Source organism: Sus scrofa, chromosome 16, assembly GCF_054392235.1.
Source record: "Sus scrofa isolate SSC_HxYL_T2T_F1_AM1 chromosome 16, Sscrofa_HxYL_maternal_Yorkshire_Landrace_v2.0, whole genome shotgun sequence".
Taxonomy (NCBI): Eukaryota; Metazoa; Chordata; class Mammalia; order Artiodactyla; family Suidae; genus Sus; species Sus scrofa.
Window position 1 is genome coordinate 46,754,666 of NC_139398.1, and position 20,545 is coordinate 46,775,210.

A 20,545-nucleotide genomic window follows, 5' to 3' on the forward strand; every position below is an offset into this window, starting at 1 on the left:
CTAAGCCAAATTCTGCTTCTATTTCAGAGCAGCTTGCTGTTGTCAGTGTAGTTCTCTGTATGGACAGGAGAAGAGAATATGGCCCATTGTCCTACCAGATGCAAATTATGGTCCTGATTCAACAAAAAACATCTGTCCTCCACATAGGGAAAGTAAGAAGAGATTCTGAAGCCAGGCTGACCTTTTGTGACATGGCATCCTGCTCTTGCAGAAATTCACATTGTGGTTTGTGATTAGCAAGCAAAAAAAGGGTGGAGGATTCTGAAATTCACATGATTTGTAATTTTCTATTTTGAGGCCAGTGCTAATGATAAAATCTCTATTAAAATTTACTTAGAATAAGCTGATTGTTCTTTTTTGAAAGAAAAATGTTATCTGACATGGCAGACATTTGTCAGCCAGACATTTGTCTGACAGAGTTGATAATTCATTCCATTATTCTGAACCTTTGGGAAACCATATCCAATAAAAAGTAGGATCAACGTATAACTAATTTCACAAATATCTGCAGTGACTAATGATTCTTTCATTGAAGGTATGCATGACTGAGATTATGTTGGACTACATGTGGATCACACCCTTCAAATTAATCAAATATTTGATCTCTACCTACTTGTAGTAGAATAATGCTTTAATATTAATCTATTTTGGTTTTCAATTCTTTGTACTCTTACCCCTCTCCCATCATTTCAGCAGCAGTGAGGGCTTTCGTTTTGTACCACTCCTAGGGTAGGGTCCAAACGGCTAGAATGCAGAGAAAGAAACTGTTTCAACGCCGAGTTTTGAGTTTTAGAAACTCAGCTTTGAAGATCAAGAGCCAAATATGAAGGAGCGTGCCCAATCGACTGTACTCTTGTCAGTAATGAATACTGCAACAGCTGTTTTTCTTTTCTTTTTGTTAATACTGGTTGTTAGAAGATAGTTTTTCCTATTTTATGACTGTTAGTCATTTGTACTTCCTCTTTTGTGAATTTTTATGTTCTTCCCATTTTTGAATTGAATCTTCAATTTTTTCCCCCTCTTATTTACTTCCACATTTATATGCTATATAGGTAGCCAATATTTTTCCAGTTTGATATTTTTTAATGTAGCTTATGATGTTTTTGATCTGTAGGGTTTAACAGTTTTATGTAGACAAATCTACAGCTTTTTTTTTTTTCCCCATGTGATTTCCTCCACGGCATAACCTTAAAATAGTTTTTACTCATACACATTTGAGAGAAATATTCACTCTTACTTTCATCTATTTTGTTAGTAGTTTGCTTTGTTGCAACAAATTCTTTATTCTACCAGGCATTTTATTCATTCCATCAGCAAGTATTTCCTGGTATCCATCTGTGTTTGACAAGATAACAGGTGCTAAGGATAAAATAGTAACCATAGGCAATTTGCAAACAACTGAGGATCTGGGAAGGTGGTTTGGCTGCTCTCCGTACAGTACTGAGGCCAGTGAAGTCGGTCAGGGTGGAGGAGCCCTGGAACCTTTCCAAACCTTAGCTTTCTTTCTCAGAGAATCCCTTTCAGTTAACATGGTAAACGAAAACAATTTCTGCAACAGGCTACATCTGATGAACCACAGAGCATTATTCATGCTCCAGCTACGAGGCAAAAAGTCACCAGAAACAAAAGAACCAAGAGAACTATGTAAGGACATAGAGAAACAATAAAATATACCTGCACCAAGATTTCAAATCAGGATTCAGAGGAGCAGAGTTGTCTGAGGTAATTTAGACTTGGCCTTTGACTGCTAAACAAATAAAGGAAACCTCAGAATGACCAGGAAATGTGAAAAAAATAGAGTAATCCCAACTATAATTAAAGCGGCTGTGAGTGTTTCATGGGAGAGTTGTCACCCAGACAACCTGACACTGCATTTGGGCTTAGGCTGAGGCCTGGAAGGTGCTAGGCCCAATGGACAGGGATTCGAATTGCTTTGTGAAGGCCCAGCACCTTGAGCAATGACCTGAGCAGAGGATCCCTTCAGGCACCTCACTCCTAGTCCCAGGGCTGGTTTGTCCCTAGCTGTCCCACTTGGGCCTAATCCCTCAGTGTTTCAGAGCTGCTGCCTGCTGGAACTCCTATCACATGACGTACTATCTCTTAACATGGCATAGCCAGCATCACTTGGACATTTATAAGCCTTAAAAAATTCCTGGAAAACTGACAAGAAAGGGAGGGGGAAACTGTCTGTAACTTGCTATTACTGTTTCTAATTTGCTGAGCGTGATGGCTAAGTTTGTGTCATCTTGGCTAGGCTCTGGTACCAAATACTTGGTCAAACACGTCTGGATGTGGCTGTGAGGTTCTTTTATAGATGAGATTAACACTTAAATCAATAGATTCTGAGTAAAGCAAATCACCCACCATAGTGTGGGTGGTCCTCCCTCAGTCGTTGGAAGTCTTAAGACTGACATCCTGAGGAAGAGGGAATTCTGCCAGCAGACTGCCTTCAGACTCGAGCTGTGATGTCAGCTCTTTCCTGGGTCTCCAGCCTGCCAGCCTGCCTGGCATATTTTGAACTTGCCAACCTCTACAATCTTATGAATCAATTCCTTAAATCTCCCTCTATCTCTATCTCTTATGGGCTCTATTTTTCTGAGAACCCTGACTACTACAATGTGTAAAGAACTCAGGTAAACCTCCTTCGGGCTTAGACTGAGGAAAGAGCTGAGGAGGAGGATATCTCCTTAACTTTTTATTTGTATACATGTAACATAATCATGGTTTCACCAAAAAAATCAGGACTAACTAGGACTAAATAGCCCTGATCTGTACGAGGTAATACATCAATATCCCGTGTTCCTACAAGTTCTGGATATTTTAACACCCATATTCAACTTGAAAACCACTGATCTGGTTCTACAAGGAAGACAAGAGTTCTCTTCCCAATCCACTGCTGTGCTCCTCTTCTTAAGCTGTATAGCCCCTTAGCAGGCGTCTGGCCAATTCCATGAAGTGTTTTCAGGAATGTAATGACATAATCTCCAAACTGAACGTGTGTACAGTGTATCACAGTTTAATAGGGTGTTTTTTACATACAGATCTGTGTTACATACATACAATGTTATTATTCTTTTAAATAATTGTATGAGTTAGCTAAGAGAGGTATAATTATCATAACCACTCCCATTTTTCCATAGAAGAAACTGAGGACCAAGAAGTAGTTTGTATCATAAAACTAGTCTATTCGGTGAGCAATGGCAAGGCCAGGTTTAGAAACCAGTTCTTTCATGCCTCACGTCGCACTTTTTCTTACCACCCAAAGATGTATCTGACCAGGTAAGCAAACTCTTTGCCAGATTAGAGTGCCAAATTAGCATCCTAAATAGGAAATTTATCGTCAGTGATTTCTGACAATGAAATAAGAGGAAAGGGAAGTTGTGGCAGTGGGAACCAGGCCCAGAAAGGGGTGAGGATAGCTGGAGACCTGGAGGTTCAGGGAGCAACTGGTGGGTCATTTCCATCTTCTACAGAACGAATTTCTAAAGTGTAACAAGGGACTCGAAGCTTTTATTCCTTCTTTTTCAACTTATCAAAATAAGTCTATTTCAAATGGACCCTACTCTGGAAAGCAATTCCTAAACATTTAGTCAAAATTAATCAGTATTTCCTGTGTGCTCTTTCACATCTTATACTATAGGACTAATCAGATATTAGACATGCATGTCTCCCTAACTAGACTACAAATGCTTTAGGGCAAGGACTGGGTCTTTCTCTGTGCACTTATTCAACAGGTTATTCAACAAGATGCAGGCACTTCTGTTGCAGACAATGTGCTAAATGCAGCAGATACAAAGGTGAAATTCCTCATCTGGATGGTGAAATATTTTCAGCCATAATTACAATGTGATAAAGGCTACAATGAAAGCATGTGTGGGAAGCACAGAAAAGGGGGCACCTAAACCTTGAGAGGCAGTTAAAAAGGGTGATTTCCAAGGAATGTTCTAAAAGATAAAAAGGACATGAAGTCCCAAGGTACAACAGTCCCAAAAAGCAGATGGAATGAAAGAGCATGGTCAGTGAGAGAGTTCATATCTTGTGTGAAGCTGGAAAGGTATGAAGACTAATTTAAAAAAACCTTGGATACCAAGTGAAAGCATTTCTACTTTATTCTCTAGGTTGGTGTTTTCCAACTTGTAGACCAGAGAGTTGTTTCAGAGTTTGTAATGTAGATTAAATAAATTAAGTTTCTTTGAGTACACATATAACTGAAGCACTTGGCTGTACAGCAGCAATTATCACAGCATTGTAAACCAAGCATACTTCAAAATTCCTGTTGTGGCTCAGCAGTAATGAACCTGACTAGTATCCATGAAGATTCAGGTTTGATCCCTGACCTTGCTCTGTGGGTTAAGGATCTGGCATTGCCTTGAGCTGCGGGGTAGGTCGCAGACTATGGCTTGGATCTGGCTTTGCTGTGGCTGTGGCCGGCAGCTGCAGCTCCCATTTGACCCCTATCCTGGGAACTTCCATAGGCTGTGTGTGGAGCCCTAGAAAAGAAGGAAAAAAAAAAAAGTAAGTCTGAAAGTTGTATGTGTTTGTTTAAATGTTTTTAGGTACTCAAAGCTATGTATAAGTAGTATAGAAGTTATAATAACTTTTGGTCATTGTTTTTGTCAATCAATAAATACTAAAAATAGAACTATTACTATCGTGTGATGGTCCAAAGAATTTTGTTATTAATATCAAAAGGGATCCTTAAAGTCGTGAGAAATCAGTGAAAGATTTTTTAAGAAAAAAGTCTTTTATTGCTTTTTTCATAAAGCATGATACATTTTATAACTTTAGAAAATAGACAAAACAAAAAAGAAATAGTTCTAGAATCCAGAGATACCTAATGTTCATACCAGTTATATAAACTTCTATATATAGGTATATATAAATACAAATGTTTTAAATTCTATACTTACCTAATTGTAATCTCTCTTCACTTTTTTTTTTTTTTTTTTTTTGTCTTTTGTCTTTTGTTGTTGCTATTTCTTGGGCCGCTCCCGTGGCATATGGAGATTCCCAGGCTAGGGGTTGAATCGGAGCTGTAGCCACCGGCCTACACCAGAGCCACAGCAATGCGGGATCCGAGCCACGTCTGCAACCTACACCACAGCTCACGGCAATGCCGGATCGTTAACCCACTGAGCAAGGGCAGGAACCGAACCCGCAACCTCATGGTTCCTAGTCAGATTCGTTAACCACTGCGCCACGACGGGAACTCTTCACTTTTATTTATAAACATCTTTTGACACAGCACATGTATGCATCTGCATCATTTTAAACAGCTATGTAGTATTCTATTGATAGGGATTCCATAATATTCCATAATTCATATTCCACAATTCATCTCCTATTGTTGGATATTTAGGTTGTTTCTAATTTTTCCATTACAAATAGTAAAGAAATGACTATCCTTGTGTATATAGCCACACCTTCCAATAAGGTTATATTTCTGGAAATGAGTCAAATATATGAGCTTTTTTTCCCCCCATTTTTGGCTGCACCCATAGCATATGGAAGTTCCCGGGCCAGATTGACTCTGGGCTGCAGTGGGTCCTTAACCCACTGTGCTGGACTGGGGATCAAATCTGTACCTTAGCAGCGACTGGAGCTGCTGCAGAGACACTGGATCCTTAACTCACTGTGCCACAGTGGGAATGCTGTATTTTAAGGCTTTGATGCATCTTCTCAAAACACCCTCAGAAAGTTTTACACTTACCACTTGTGTATGAGTGTTTATTCCCATATCTTTGTCAGGGTATAATATTACTAGTGTAGTAGTTATTATTACTACTATTTTAGTATTCGACAAGCAGAAAACATTTTAAATTACTTTTCTACTACTGAGGTTGAACTTTTTTTTCCCTTTTACCATCGCGCCTACAGCATAGGTGGGCTAGGGGGCACATCCTAGCTGCAGCTGCAAGCCTATGCCACAGCCATGGCAATAGTGGATCTGAGCTGCATCTGTGACCTACACCCCAGCTTGAAGCAATTCTGGATTCTTAACCCACTGAGTGAGGCCAGGGATTGAACATGCATCCTCATGGACACTATGTTGGGTTTTTAACCTGCTGAACCACAATAGGAACTCCTAAGTAGGTTGGTTTTTGTTTGTTTGTTTATGGCCATACTGGTGGCATATGAAAGTTCCCGGGGCCAGGGACTGAATCCAAGCTCCAGCTGCAACCTACAGTGTGGTTGGAGCAATACTGGATCCTTTAACCCACTGTGCAGGGCCAGGGATGGAAGTGGCACCTTTGCAGAAACCCAAGCCACTGTGGTCAGATTCTTAACCCACTGCACCACAGCAGAAACTCCCTGAACTTTTTTTTTTTTTTAAACTGCTTCAAAGGATAATTTACACATCATAAAATCCAACCAACTTGAGTACAATTTAACGATTTTAATAATTACATAGTTGTGCAACTATTACTATAATCCACTTTTAGAATATTTTTTCCCCATATCCATTTATAATTAATTCCTGCTCCCACCCCCAGGCTTAGGCAACTATTACTTTCTATTTCTATAAATTTGCCTTTTCTAGACATTTCATATAAATGGAACTATATCAATATGTGGTCTTTTGCATCTGGTTTCTTTTACCTTCATTATGTTTTTGAGGTTCATCTCTTAGCACTGATCAGTAGTTTGCCCTGAACTTTTTTCTCTCTTCATGTTTATTTGCAGTTGTTCTTCTGAGAGCTGTCTGTTACAAAGGCCCTTGCCCATTTTTCTATTGGGGCACTGTAGGAATTTACAGAGAGGGACATAATCCGGATCACATTATATAAAGAGAATTCTGGCAGCACTGAGAAGAATGACTATATTTGCATTTCCAAATATAGCACAATCAATACATTTACTGCATTGAATTAGGCTTTACTTAACAATACAGAACTATAACATAGACTGCAAAAAAGAACTATACAATTATAAAAGGTATAATTATCGGAAGCTTTTCCCCTCCTTAAGAAAAGTGTCATAGGTTTTTAATTTAGTCTCTAAAAAAATCTTCAAGTTAATCCTTGAAAACTGATTTTACTTTATTGTAGTAGAAATAGGTCCTTTCTGGAACAAAAGCAAGTATAAATAAATAAATGTTGCCTTATTCTAATGCTGCTCCTGGTAGCTTGTTTTCTGCATTAAGAACCCTTAAAATGTTCATCTTTAAGATTCGTCAAATAACTATTTGACAATTAAATGGTATCTTTGAACTCTTTACTTCTGTAAAGTGAAAACAAAAAACAAAACCCTGAAAAACCCCTCCCCAAGTAAAAACTCTAATCGAAAAAAGAAAAATGTCTAATTGTGATCGAAAACTCACCATTACTGAATTTGTACCCCATGCTATTTTGCTAAATTGAATTAGACTCTTCCAGAAGTAAAAGCTCATATCTAGGAGAAGCTGCAGTTCCTAAAGGTAGCAGACATTCTTAAAGCCTGACATATAAGAGTGCTGAAACTTCTCTTCATCACACCTCCTTCAGTCTTCTAAATCCTGTCCCCAGAGCAGACCTTAAAACTAAAAAAGTTATAGCAAGGGCCCCTCACTTGTATGGGGTTTTCCCTAATTTTGTATGTTTCTCCTTAAGAGGGAAAATTTAATATATAATTTGTTAATTACATAAGCTTCACACCCCACAAAACCTGGATCTGCCCCTGTAACCAAGAGTCTCTATCTACCGATTCCAAAGATTCTTTGTAATTTGGCCTTTACGTCATGGGTTGAGTATAGGTGTATTTCTACAAGCCTTCTTTTTCATGATTTATAATAGACATCCTTTCACAAAGTTTGTTATGCAAATAATAAAGTAACAGCATAAATGGCTCACCTAGAATCTCATCACTTCAACAGGTCACCCACACTATTCTTCTGCGGCCCCTTCCGGTTTTTGTCCACATGTCTATATAATTACAGTTTGATCTTCATAAAAAAGGTTCAATTTACAAAGTTGCATTTATTGCACCACTATTCTAGATTCATCTATTTAAAACATGTGTGTGATGTGGCTATATCACAGTACTCATCAGAGACAGGGCAGCAGGAAAGGGTCACAACTTGGCGTGTCATGGCGCCTAGGGAAAACAACCAGCCAGTTGCCAGAGCTCAGAGGGTGGGCAAGGATGCTGTCAGGGCCATACCCAGCTTCTTCATTATTGGATACTCCGTTCTTAGCACATGGTCTGGTATCCAGTTACTACTTAAATGTTGACAGAGGGACTGATTCTGAACATGATTGACCCTTTTTTTTTTTGCTTTTTCTTTCTTTTGGTACTGAACACCAAGTGGAAACAAAAAACCTCTTAAAAACAGTAATTATTGTTTTCCATTATAGCGGAATCCTGCCTCATTAATTAAGCAAGTGTATTTTTATTTTTTAATTTTTTTGTCTTTTTTCTAGGGCCGCACCACAGCATATGGAGGTTCCCAGGCTAAGGGTCTAATCAGAGCTGTAGCCACCGGCCTTCACCACTGCCACAGCAACGTGGGATCTGAGCCATGTCGGCAACTTCACCACAGCTCATGGCAACGCCGGATCCTTAACCAACTGAGCAAGGCCAAGGATCGAACCTGAAACCTCACAGTTCCTAGTCAGATTCGTTAATCACTGAGCCATGATGGGAACTCCAAGCAAGTGCATTTTAAGTGCCTGTTAGAGCCAAACACAACTGGATTATTTGGGATATCTGGAGAGAGCCAAAGGAGGAAATATCTGCAGTCTTCTCTTTTTAATCCCTATTCCAGTCCTATGCTTTCTGGCCCATGACGAAAAAGGAGAATGGAGAAATTTTTAACCTTTTAAAAAGACATAGTTTTCTTTCATCTTTGCAGCAGAGTTGAGAAATATAAAAAAATGACATGGGGAAAGTAAGGAATTTTACTTAAGGAAGGCAGAAAATTAGAGCTCTTTCTTGCCTTAAATGGCTGTGGAAGATTATGATACTAAATTCTTTGCCACAAACTGGGCTACACTTATCTGAAGTAGCACATTCATTCTGGTAATGCTCTTAGAGGGAGAAGTCACAAGTTTATCATCTGAAAGGGATGATCATTTTAGGTTTCAGTTAACATAAAGTAGCATATACCTTTTTCTAGGATCTAGAACACGAGGGAGAGCTCCTTGTGGCCTGTTATGAGAGAGGCAGCAGTCACTTGAGTGACTTGATGTGATACACGCCAAGTCACTTGAGAAGTTTGACCCTGCAAAAGACGGACTCCAGCTTCTTTCTGCCCTGGGGTCAGTGCTACTAGACAATAGCATTTCCTGGCAAAACTCAATTAAACAAAATCCCATAGCTGTTTTTCTTCAAAATAATTTTGATTTAATTTCTTCTTTTATATAAAAAAGACAACAAATTACATTTCAGAGAATATTGTTTAGGTTATGAGGTTCCCGTCAGAGCTGTTTTGCAATACATGTTTACATAATCTGAAGTGAAGTTGGCAGTTGACTGAAACTGGGGCCAGCCAGGCCGCCTTGTGCACGTTTCATTTTGGACAACAGGCTAACGTAACATTCTATTGTTTAGGTGTCAGCTAGATTTGGATTTTTATCTCGAACATAAGCTTTCACCACCGCCACCAAATTCTAAAAAGCAGTAGGTCAGTACTTTGTAAAGAAAACAAGCAGCATCAGTTATTTTTGCTCTAGTAAATGAGCTCAAACATTTGACATTTGAATACAGATATTTAAATAAATCAAGTTTTTGGAGAGAAAATTTTAAAGAATCATTCTGTTCATATTGCCCCATGTGTTACTCATTATTTCTGCTATTGATCAATTGTACTTTGCTGTTCAAGATTCAGAGATGTGAACTATGCAGTGTTAAAATGCAAAGAGAACAATAAATAGTATACACAAGCAGGTAAACATTTCTCATAAAATTTATCTTAAAGGCTATTGGCCAAAATAAAAGCAATTACACTTTACAAAGTCCCACTTGATGGTGGATGTATATCATCTCTTAAATTCTGGCTAGTTATTAGGAGAAGGCTGAAAATGAGTCATCGCAGCCCTACCATTCAGCTTCCTTTATCTGCCCTCCCTGAGGATCCCAACTTGAAGGGATCCATTTCTCTTTGTCTGATAATACCTTGCATTATAGGTACTACATATTAACTATATGTTAACTGCAGGCATAGTTCCTGTGCAAAACTAAGCGCTCCTTTAGGATTGAATGATATTTTATACATATTTGCCTCTTCTAAAGTACTAAACACTGCACTGTAGGGGCTCTGGGCAGGCTGCCTTAAGATATGCCATGGTGGCATATTAATTATTTTGAATTAAATTTACCTGAGAAATCTCTGGTGGAAAAAAAAAAGATACAAAAAATACTGACTCTCTCTTTCTCTATGAAACTGAGAAATAAATCTCTCAGATGAAGGTATCCTCCCTATACCAGAGGATAGAAAGCATCCTTGTCACCAGGGTTAGATCATTCAAGGCTTAAAAATTTATATAAACAAACTTTGTTACTTCTTCATTAGTTTGCTACACAAGCACAACCCGAATCTTCACAGATATTTCTTTGTCTGAAAATTATATATAAATAGCTGCTTTGGTCACTTTGGGGGTCCTGTTTCTATGAGAATTCCAAGCATGTGAATTAAACTGTTTTTTTTTTTTCTTTTTCTATTATCTGCCTTGAATCAATTTTATTATTAGACCAACAAAAGGACTCAAGAGGGATGGGAGAAATTTCCCTCTCACTGACAGTGGTTGATTCAATTATTTATGGAAAGGAAAGAGTCAAAATACAGATAAAAAATTTTCCTAATAAACTCCAAGTAGAGTTTACCTCAACATTTCTAATATCTGTATTATACTTGCAAAATATACTTAACGTAAATAAAATGAATATTTCTCTCTAATACAGTCTCTTTTTGTAGGTAAATATATTCCTTATTCCAATGCATTTTTTGGGTGTGATGGTGAAATTGATTTTGGACAATCATTCACAGATGTCAAATGTCAAAGCCTATTTCTTTGTCCTTTCTGGCTTAGTATTAGCATACCACGTATTCATCCAGGGCCTTTCCAAGGAAGAGCTCTCTAAACAAGCTATTTTAAACTTTATAATGCCCCCAGTTATGTTAAATAAGCTGAATTAAAAGAAATTAAGATTAACCACATCAGAGCAAAAAGTGAAAGAAATTTAATTAGAAAATTCAAAGAGATGACAGTAGAGAAGGTCTAAACTTAAACTGTAATGTGATCAGAAGGAGTTCTTATCATTATAATGTCTGAGCCAGGACAAACATACTCACACAAAGAGTTTTCTGACCAAGCTAAGTAACAGGCCAAAGGTTTTGGTTTTTGTGAAGAAAAATCTAAGAAGGCAAAGTCATTCAGCATAAGTCTAACGTAGGATTTTGGAAGTTATAAATTATCAAGTCTTTTAAAGAAAACAAAAAGCAAATACCCACATTGCTTTTTAGTTTAATAAATAATACATTCATTATCATACTCACTTTGATCATTAACTGGGTAAAAATATATCAAATCATTTTTCCATGTGTTAAAACATTCAAGCATATCATTGAAAAAAGGCAATTAAAACTTTGAAGTTTTCCAAGACAAGGGAGGCAACTAGGGATAAACAAGGATTAAGCCTAGAAGATCTCTCAAGGTCTAGCTTTGGATTCCTATGTCTTTAACCGTACAGAACTCTCAAGTCATAAAGAGTCAGACATTCACCAAGCACAGAGACACACTTTCTCCCTGCCTTATACTCCTGTTCTAAGAGAGGTTAACTCAGGGATCCAGATACCTAATACAGAATTTCTAATTCACCTAACTCTACCAGCAGTTTCTGCTAATAAAAAAAAAAAAAAAAAAAACAAACTTTCAAGGAGTTCCTGATGTGGATCAGCAGAAACAAATCTGACTAGGATCCATGAGGATGCAGGTCTGATCCCTGGCCTTGCTCAGTGGATTAAGAACCTGGCATTGCTGTGGCTGTGGTGTAGGCTGGCAGATGTAGCTCCAATTTGACCCCTGGCCTGGGAACCTCCATATGCCAAGGGTGCAGCCCTAAAAAGACCAAAAAAACAAAAACAAAAACAAAACAAAAAAAACAAACCCCAAAACAAACCTTTAGAGAGACTGTCTCCCTCAATAAATATAAATTCAAGAGGCTATTAGTTCATATTAAGGTTTGTAGAGATGAAATGACATAACATCCAAGATTAAAATATTTCAGGGGAAAAGAAAAAAGGGGAAACAGATGAGCAATGCAGCAAAGTCTTATATTACTAAATCTAGGGGATGGGTATGTGGGGGGGTATCATATTTTCTCTATTTTTGTATATGCTTCAGAATTTTCAAAAAAATTTTTTAAAAAGCTTTAGGAAATATAGTTCATCGATATAGGTATGGGTCTATGGACCAGACAGAAAGCTCTACTAAAAGAAATAATGGCTGGTCTTGAATGCAGGACTCTTTTAGAGGTTTTAAAAAACCATTTCACCTGTCCTTCTCAAAGGAAGGAAAGGCAACACAAATCTACATACTATCTTGGGATATGTATTAACACAATACATGTTTAATATTAGCATAAAATTAGAGAAATCTAAAATTTCCAGCCGAAACACAGAGGCTGTATCACATGGAAGACATGGATTTTAGTTCAGTCTTTGGTTTGAAAGAAAAAGAGAGTGTTAACTCCAAGAATTCAGATTCCCTAAACTTTTCTCAGGTCCCAGTAGTTTTTCTTGGGGATTTAACCTCTGCCCTGCCAGTTACAGAAGTAAGCTGAGAGCAGTCTCCTTCTAGAGGTCATACTTCAAACAGAATGAATCCTTTCTTGTGTTAAAAGAAATCACTTTCATTCCATGAAGGAGGCCTCACTCTTTCTGGACCCTCTCTATTCTCTTAGGGCCTCCGATATCCCACTCTGCTATGCTTCCCCACCAGTACATCCTATACAATCCTCAGGGATCCAAAAAGCAAAAGAGGAGTTCCCGTCATGGCACAGTGGAAACGAATCTGAATAGGAACCATGAGGTTCAGGGTTCGACCCCTGGCCTCACTCAGTGGGTTAAGGATCCAGCGTTGCTTAGCGGGCTGTGGTGTAGGTCACAAATGCGCCTTGGATCTGGTGTTGCTGTGGCTCTGGCATAGGCTGGCAGCAACAGCTCTGATTCGACCCCTAGCCTGGGAACCTCCATATGCTGCGAGTGTGGCCGTCAAAAGACAAAAAAAGGCCAAAAAAAAAAAAAAAAAAAAGTCCTAAAAAAAATCCAAACCCAAACAACCAACAAAAAAACCCAAAAAGCAAAAGAGCCCCCTGGGTCTATGAGGACAATCATACTTGTTCCTATGTAAAATATGGTAAAGGGAGCTGGTACTGGATTAGAAACAAAAGAGGAGTCAGATGGCAGCAAACTCTCCTAGTTCCTTTATTCTGTATAAGTTTCATGACCATGGGGCCTGTATAGATATTGTTTGTTTGTTTTTCCTTTTCTTTTTTTTAAAACAGAGGTTAAGGACTCATGTAAGAATCCACTCTACTAACACTGTCATGGACACTTCTATTTAAAAAATGAGGTATTTGGTTTACTGTCCAAAACAGCAATGGTTTGGGGAACCTGCAGAGATGGTCTAGCAAGTAATAAATTGAAAGTGAATCAATGAACCATAAAACAGAGATGGGATCTAGCAATATAGCTGCTGTGACACCCTGAGAATCTTAATTATACCTAAAATAAACCCACTCACCTTACCTTTCTAAAAGCAAAACCCAGAATGATTTTTCCTAGGGGCATACATTTCTACTCAGAAAAGACAGTAAAAATGAACAGTTAATATGAAAAAGATAAAGCAATTAAGATCACTCTTATTGCCCCCCCATAATAATTACTTACTAATGGACCACTATTTCCCTTGTTTTCAAATTACCTTAGGAAAACATTTAGAATTACGGCAACAACAGCATTTACAAGTGAATTTATGTGGAACTGTTGTCAAAATTCCAAGTACCATGAAAGATCTTGAGAAGACAGTTGAGTATTTCACATAAAAAACTGAACAACCAGGTTAGCCAGGCCCAAAATAATGATGAAAACGTGAAAGATGAATTTAGGCCATGTTAGACGCTCTTCTTGGTAGAGGGAAATCATATAGATGAGGGATGGATATATGAATACAAAGGCCAGGCCACACGCTGCTCCTGAATATCTGCAAAATAAACGCTTTTGGGTTAATGTTCATCCTGCATTTTTCTGATTTACAATTATGGTAAATATAGTATAATTTAAATCCTCCTCAGTCTGATACCACAAAATTATTCTTGATTCATTTCTTGTTGATATAAAACATCTGAGTTTAAAACTTATTTTACTTACTAAGTTAATATAAAATATGATTTCCTGTTCATCTTTATAGCATCTGCTTGACAAAGAATTTTTTTATTCATCTCTCAAAACTCCATATTTCCTCTGTATCTCAGTGACTATGGCTACTTCCTTAGAAACATCTGGGGATAGACTTCCTATCTTTGTTTGATCTTTAATAAACTAATTATATGTTCTGAGTTTTTGAAGGACTGCTAGCATCTGCTTAAGAGAGAGAACAGATGAGTGCCTCCTTGGCATTCAGATTAATCATCAAAGATGATAACAAAAATATCTAAACACATGATTGTGGAAACTGTACTTTCTTCCCCCTTTCCCTGTACTTAGTTTTCTTGAAAAACAACTTAATAGGAACTTGCAAATGCGTTATATTCAATAGGCATTGGGTAAAAGTCTCTCCTTTTGTTTCTTGCTACCTTCTTAGGTAAGGGTCTTCAAAAAAGTGACTCAGTACTGCTTTCTACAAGTTAAGAAAGAGAAATCAAATCATCCTAAGCTTCAGTTTTCCATGAGGATCTGAGGTCACAACTTTATTCCCAATTTATTCAATGTATCACAAAGTATGTAGAGAAAAAGGTATTAAGGAAAGAGCCATCTGGGATCTAAACCCTCACCTTCTGACTACAATGAGTAGAAATGATTAAGAGAGTTAGGACATATCCTTGACTTATTAGAGAGCGCCCACGTACCCCAAGAAGTTGTATAGTATATATTAAAAATAACTTTATTTTAGATAAAGAGAAAGGAATACAGTGCAAAATTATGAGAAAAAGAGAAAGGTGAGTCAGGCTAAGGGATAATGGGGCTTCTAGAGTTAGGAGTAAGCAGGAATGGAAGATAATGAGCACTTTAACTGATACCAGGGAGCTACAGTTGAATTTTCCAGTTTTATATACTCACAGGAACTTCATGCAATTACATTGAAACAACAACAGGAAAAGCATATAAATAAACACCAATATATGAAGAGGCAGTGTTCCCTTATCGGCAGTACCTTATGATTCCTCCTATGTTTGGGTAGAAACAGGCCATGATCACTCCAGCTCCCACAATAACTAGATTAAGAATCAGCACGTGGAAAATACTAGAAGTTGAGAAGAGAGTTTGGAGGAAGAATATATATAAAAACAGGCAAATTATAACAATTAATATGAGAATAAAATTCATTATTATCATCTGTAAAATGAAAATATTTTAAACTTGATAATAAAATTATAGTATAGGAGTTCTCTTGTGGCACAGCAGGTTAAGGATCCAGTGTTGTCACTTGCTGTGGCTTGGGTCACTGCTGTGGTGTGGGTTCAATTTCTGGCCCAGGAACTTGTACATGCTGTGGGTGCAGCCAGAAAAAAAATTACAGGATAAATAGAAAGGAACAATAGAACTCAAGAGTGGTGATGGGACAGTGATATTGGCCCTTCTGTACAATTATATAAATAGGTTACATTTTGTAGGAGCAAACTGGTAGTGTGCATCAGGACTCATACTCTTTGATTCATCATTCCATTTGGATGGAGTATCTTAAGAAAATAATAAAAAAGCTATTAACATAAAGATATTTGTGGGAAGACAGAAGCATCCTAGAAATACATCAGGGTAACGATTTACTTGACAGAATATATTAAAAATTATTAAAAGTAAATAATCACTGTTACCTAGATAGTAAAAATTCATCTAGGCAACTTGGGGAAAAGCTAGCTAGATTTTTATTACACAAGAAAATCTGAAAACATTTGAAAACTATCAGAAGGCAATACACCGCAAAGGTAGTAGTGACTGCGTTATAATTTGGGGTTTGGGGTAATTTTTCTTCTTTTCTATATTTAACACATTTTAAAATATTTTAATTTTTTTTGTCTTTTTAGGGCCACACCTGCAACATGTGGAGGTTCCCAAGCTAGGGGTTGAATCAGAGCTGTAGCTGCCAGCCTACACCATAGCCACAGTAATGCCAGATCCAAGCCGCGTCTGCGACCTACACCACAGCTCACAGCAATGCTGGATCCTTAACCCGTGGATAGAGGCCAGGGATCAAACTGTGTTCTAGTCAGATTCGTTTTCACTGAGCCCAGGAATATTCCTGAAACGAATATTTCAGGAACTTTAAAATATTTTAATTTATACATTTGAGAACATTTCTTTGCAAAGTGTTTATTTTACCTTTATCATTAGAGAAATAAATTATATTAAGAGAAAGGCAAAATTTCAGATTCAGCCACTTTACAGCATTCTGTATTTACCATGAATAGAATATCTGCTAAATAACTTGAATTAGATATTAACAATTCAAGGTCTGGGAATCAATTTTGGACAAAAGTAAATGTAATGTAGATGAACTTCAAGAAATAACTCCATTTCCCCAAAAAATGATTCTTAAAAGCCAAATTTATGCATCAAAGCAAACTCTGAGTCCAAGTTACCAGAGTTTAATCACAGATAAAGATTACAGAAAGAATTAAGAATAAGTCAAGTTACTTATGCAAATAAGTGGTCAGTCATACATCTTGATGAATTATAAATATATTCAAGCATTTACTCAAAAACTCCAACCTTAAAATTGCTTCAGAGCTCTGAGACATTGGCTGGGCCTTTGTTATTTCTGTATTGTAAAAGGGAACATCTTTGTGTATTTTCCAAAGCAGTGATTCTCAAAGTGTAACCATGAACTGAAAGGAAGTTCCAAATACCCTTTCAGGAAGCTCCGTGGTAAAAGTTATGTTCTAATCAGACAAAACATTATTTGCTTTGCAAAAGCAATGCTAAGTGTTGTCCCCTTAGCATGGATAGAGGCAGTTGCACCTACCTGTATTCTATACTACATTCTTTACTGCCAAACACCCTAAAAAGGTTTATTAAAAATTGTCCTTGAACACACACCTTTTTAATATTCATGTATATTGATATTAAATACAAAGTACATAATAAAGCACATCTGCTGCATACTGAAGCACTGTGGTAGTCCTGAGGACAAGTACTTGTGCGAGTGGGCTGGAGGACAACTGTGTTGTCTTTTTTTCCCCCAAAGACCACTATTTTTATTTGAAAGGCAGACAAACTATGGTTCTTTAGATTTGGGTATCTGACAGACATTTTCTTGAAAATGAATGATGTAATCTTATCATTTCAAGAAAACAACTGGTAGTTTGTGTTGCCAAAGATAAAATTTGGGCTTTCAAGTGAAAATTAGAATTTTAGAATTTTGGAGAGCTTGACAGTTTTCTAACACCTTAAAGACTTTTATAATGTAATTGGTGGTGATATTAATGAATGTGGGTCTTGATGTTATATAATGATGTGTATCAACATTTGGAAGACCTACAGAACTCAATGAACCCATATTTCCCAAATGACTAAACCTGATGTTACAAAATCATGCATAGGTGAAAGATCCAAAATGTAACACAGACCAGTGGATATTAATGTAACTGAATTTCAGATTCAACTAACTTTTAAGAAACTACTATTTGTCAAGGTTTGGCATAGTATTAAAGAATATCCACAGTGATCTGAAAAGGCTATTAAAAGTACTCCTACTTGTTCCAACTATGTGTCTCTGGGAGGGTGGATTCTGTTCACATATTTAAATAAAAACAACATATTACAACAGACTGAATGCAGAAGAAGATACAAGAATCCAATTATCTACTAGCAGATCAGACATTAAAAGAGTTTTTAAATGTAAAAGAAAAGATTTTTTGGAAATAAATTTTTAAAAATGTTATTTATGTTAACAAGTAAAGGTTTTATCACTGTCTTTTAAATAAATTAATAAATATTTCTAAAATTCTGTTTTAATTTTTTACAATATTAAATATTGCTGGATATAACCCACATAAACTAAAGTTCCTGCAGGACCTCAAATGAATCTTAAGAGAATGAAGGGGGTCCTGAGACTGAAAAGTATGCTCCAAAGTGTGCAGTTTGTAGAGTACTTATAACTGTAGGATACATGACAATGTGTTCTTGGTAGTAGGGGAAGAAACATAATGTGAACACAGAAGGGAAAGTCCAGACTTTTCCAAGAAGAACAAACATTCTAAGAGTCAACATTATGCAAAATGATGGCATAAAACAGGAATAATACATTTACTTAAAATTTTTTTCATCTATGACTTCACTATATTTTATTTGGTGAACATAAATAGAGCAGGTTGTATAAACACAACAGGAATCTTACATTTATTGAAATCCAATGTGAGAACTGTAGCTGCTAATACTGTCCATGCTAGAGGCCTGCTAACTCTTTTTTTTTTTTAATTTTAGTTTATTTTTTTTTCCCCGGTGTACAGCATGGGGACCAAGTTACACTTATATGTATACATTTTTTTCCTCATCCTTTGTTCTGTTGCAATCTAAGTATCTAGAGATAGTTCTCAATGCTACTCAGCAGGATCTCCTTGTAAATCCATTCCAAGTTGTATCCAATAACCCCCAGCTCCCCATCCTCCCACTCCCTCCCTCTCCCCCCTGGGCTAGGCCTGCTAACCCTTGCTTTTGCTTTTAAAAGTTTTTTGTTTTTAAACATACATATTTATAACTAATTATTTAATGAGGGGAAAGATTACATCAGCTCACTTTAAACTGGTTAAAACCACTTGTTTAGCTGGTTACTATAAATGCAATTTTTTTCAAATTTTATCCAAAAGTTTTCTTCACTTAAGATCATTTACTCCCCCCAAAACAGGTTAGGACTAGGTACTTTTTACTGGAACGAATCTATAATGAAACTTAAGGTAAGAGTAGGAGTTAACCAGGGGTCCACAAGGAAGTTTTAGGGAATCCTCCAAGCTGTATATAAAAAAGTCTCTTTGGACGAGGGTGACTACATTTGAACAGATTTTCACAAGGACTCACAACTCTTCTACAACCAATAAGAAATTAAAAAGTGACAGTGTAAGTAACAGTAATAGTGACAGAAGCAAATAAGAATTTATATTTGTTATGTACCTCATCTTTAATCAAACAATTATCATTTAGGTAAAAATGCATGAATGTTAATAAATTTACAAGTAAATACCAATAACCAATATTAAAATAGTTACTTCTCATTAGCCATACATGGCTAACACAGGCATTATACACTATTAACTTATTGGCAAAGAGTAGATTAATAGCAGCTCAATCATAAGATAAATATAACTGGTATCAGAGCTAAGATAACTATACTGGAAGGAACTAACTTTAAACCATTCTGGACAAGGGAGTGGCTTCTATTTTTAAAGCTCTTCTGGGAAAAGAACACCAATGATCTATCCTTAGTAACTCTTTTCATTAGGCAAATTTTTATAGCAAAAGGATCAGTCACATTTTAAACTGACCTGTTTGCACAGTCATTTGTTGCTTGGCACATCTTGCTGGTCAAGAGAAGAGCCCTTACCTAGGATAAATGTCACCGAAGATATGGCCCAATAGCTGGACACGAGCCAAGTAGCCTAGGAGTGGGTACACAGTCATCATCTGGAACAGCAGGAATATCCTTGCAATGAAGGACAGGATGTCACTGCTAGGGAAGTTGTCTAAAAAATTCTGATCCAAGAAAGATAATAAAGTAATGTTACAAACCAAATTTAATACATACAAATCTATAAAATTGAATTTTTTTTGCTTATTTTGAACATAGGTTCCATCAAATGGTAGTTTGTATATTGGCGCCCATCCACAAACTGTTAACCTTTATTCTTCAATGAGCTAAGTACATATATTGAAAGCAAATGCCCGGCAACTTAGAGAAATCTGACATTGCCACATTTTCATTCTATTTGACAAACGTATTATTCTGCAATTGATTTGACACTGAAATAACAACAACAAAGAGGATCCTATTTTCCAACACTGGTAGTTTGAGAAGTACTGCTCTATAGGGTTCAAGGATAAATTCGTTTTAGTAAATTTAAATGGCTAATTCCATGCATTTTATTCTTAATAGTTCTCTTGCTTTTCCCTTTCTGAAGCATTGTAACACTTTCAAAGTAAAGAATACAGAATAAGGTAAGAGTATACCTATCATCAAGTATCATCATTATGTATAGTTTATCAATAAATAAAAAAGAACTTATTTCTACTTCCTTTCATGATTCTTTTCTATATTTTCGTTTGGCATCTAAGAAAAAAAAGCTACTCAGGTTTTTTTTTTTTTTCCTTTCAAATACAAATACCACAGATATTCTTATTCCCAAGCGAGTGGACTTT

At 36.7% G+C, this 20,545-nt stretch overlaps 1 protein-coding gene across 31 annotated transcripts in view; it reads right to left on the bottom strand.

Annotated features, from left to right (window-relative positions):
* SLC38A9 (solute carrier family 38 member 9) overlaps positions 1–20,545 on the bottom strand; it is a 118,625-nt gene that overhangs the window by 19,336 nt on the left and 78,744 nt on the right. For 18 of the 31 annotated variants that reach the window (XM_005672454.4, XM_085002233.1, XM_085002249.1 and 15 more), the window contains 3 exons: positions 19,734–19,882; positions 15,351–15,440; positions 9,299–14,180 (listed from right to left, as the gene is read on the bottom strand). In XM_005672454.4, coding sequence (XP_005672511.1) covers positions 14,015–14,180; positions 15,351–15,440; positions 19,734–19,882 — 405 coding nt within the window. In that variant the 3' untranslated portion in view covers positions 9,299–14,014. Of the gene's footprint in view, positions 1–9,298; positions 14,181–15,350; positions 15,441–19,733; positions 19,883–20,545 lie in introns of those variants that run through there. The other 13 variants (XM_085002247.1, XM_085002248.1, XM_085002254.1 and 10 more) reach the window with 3 other exon arrangements.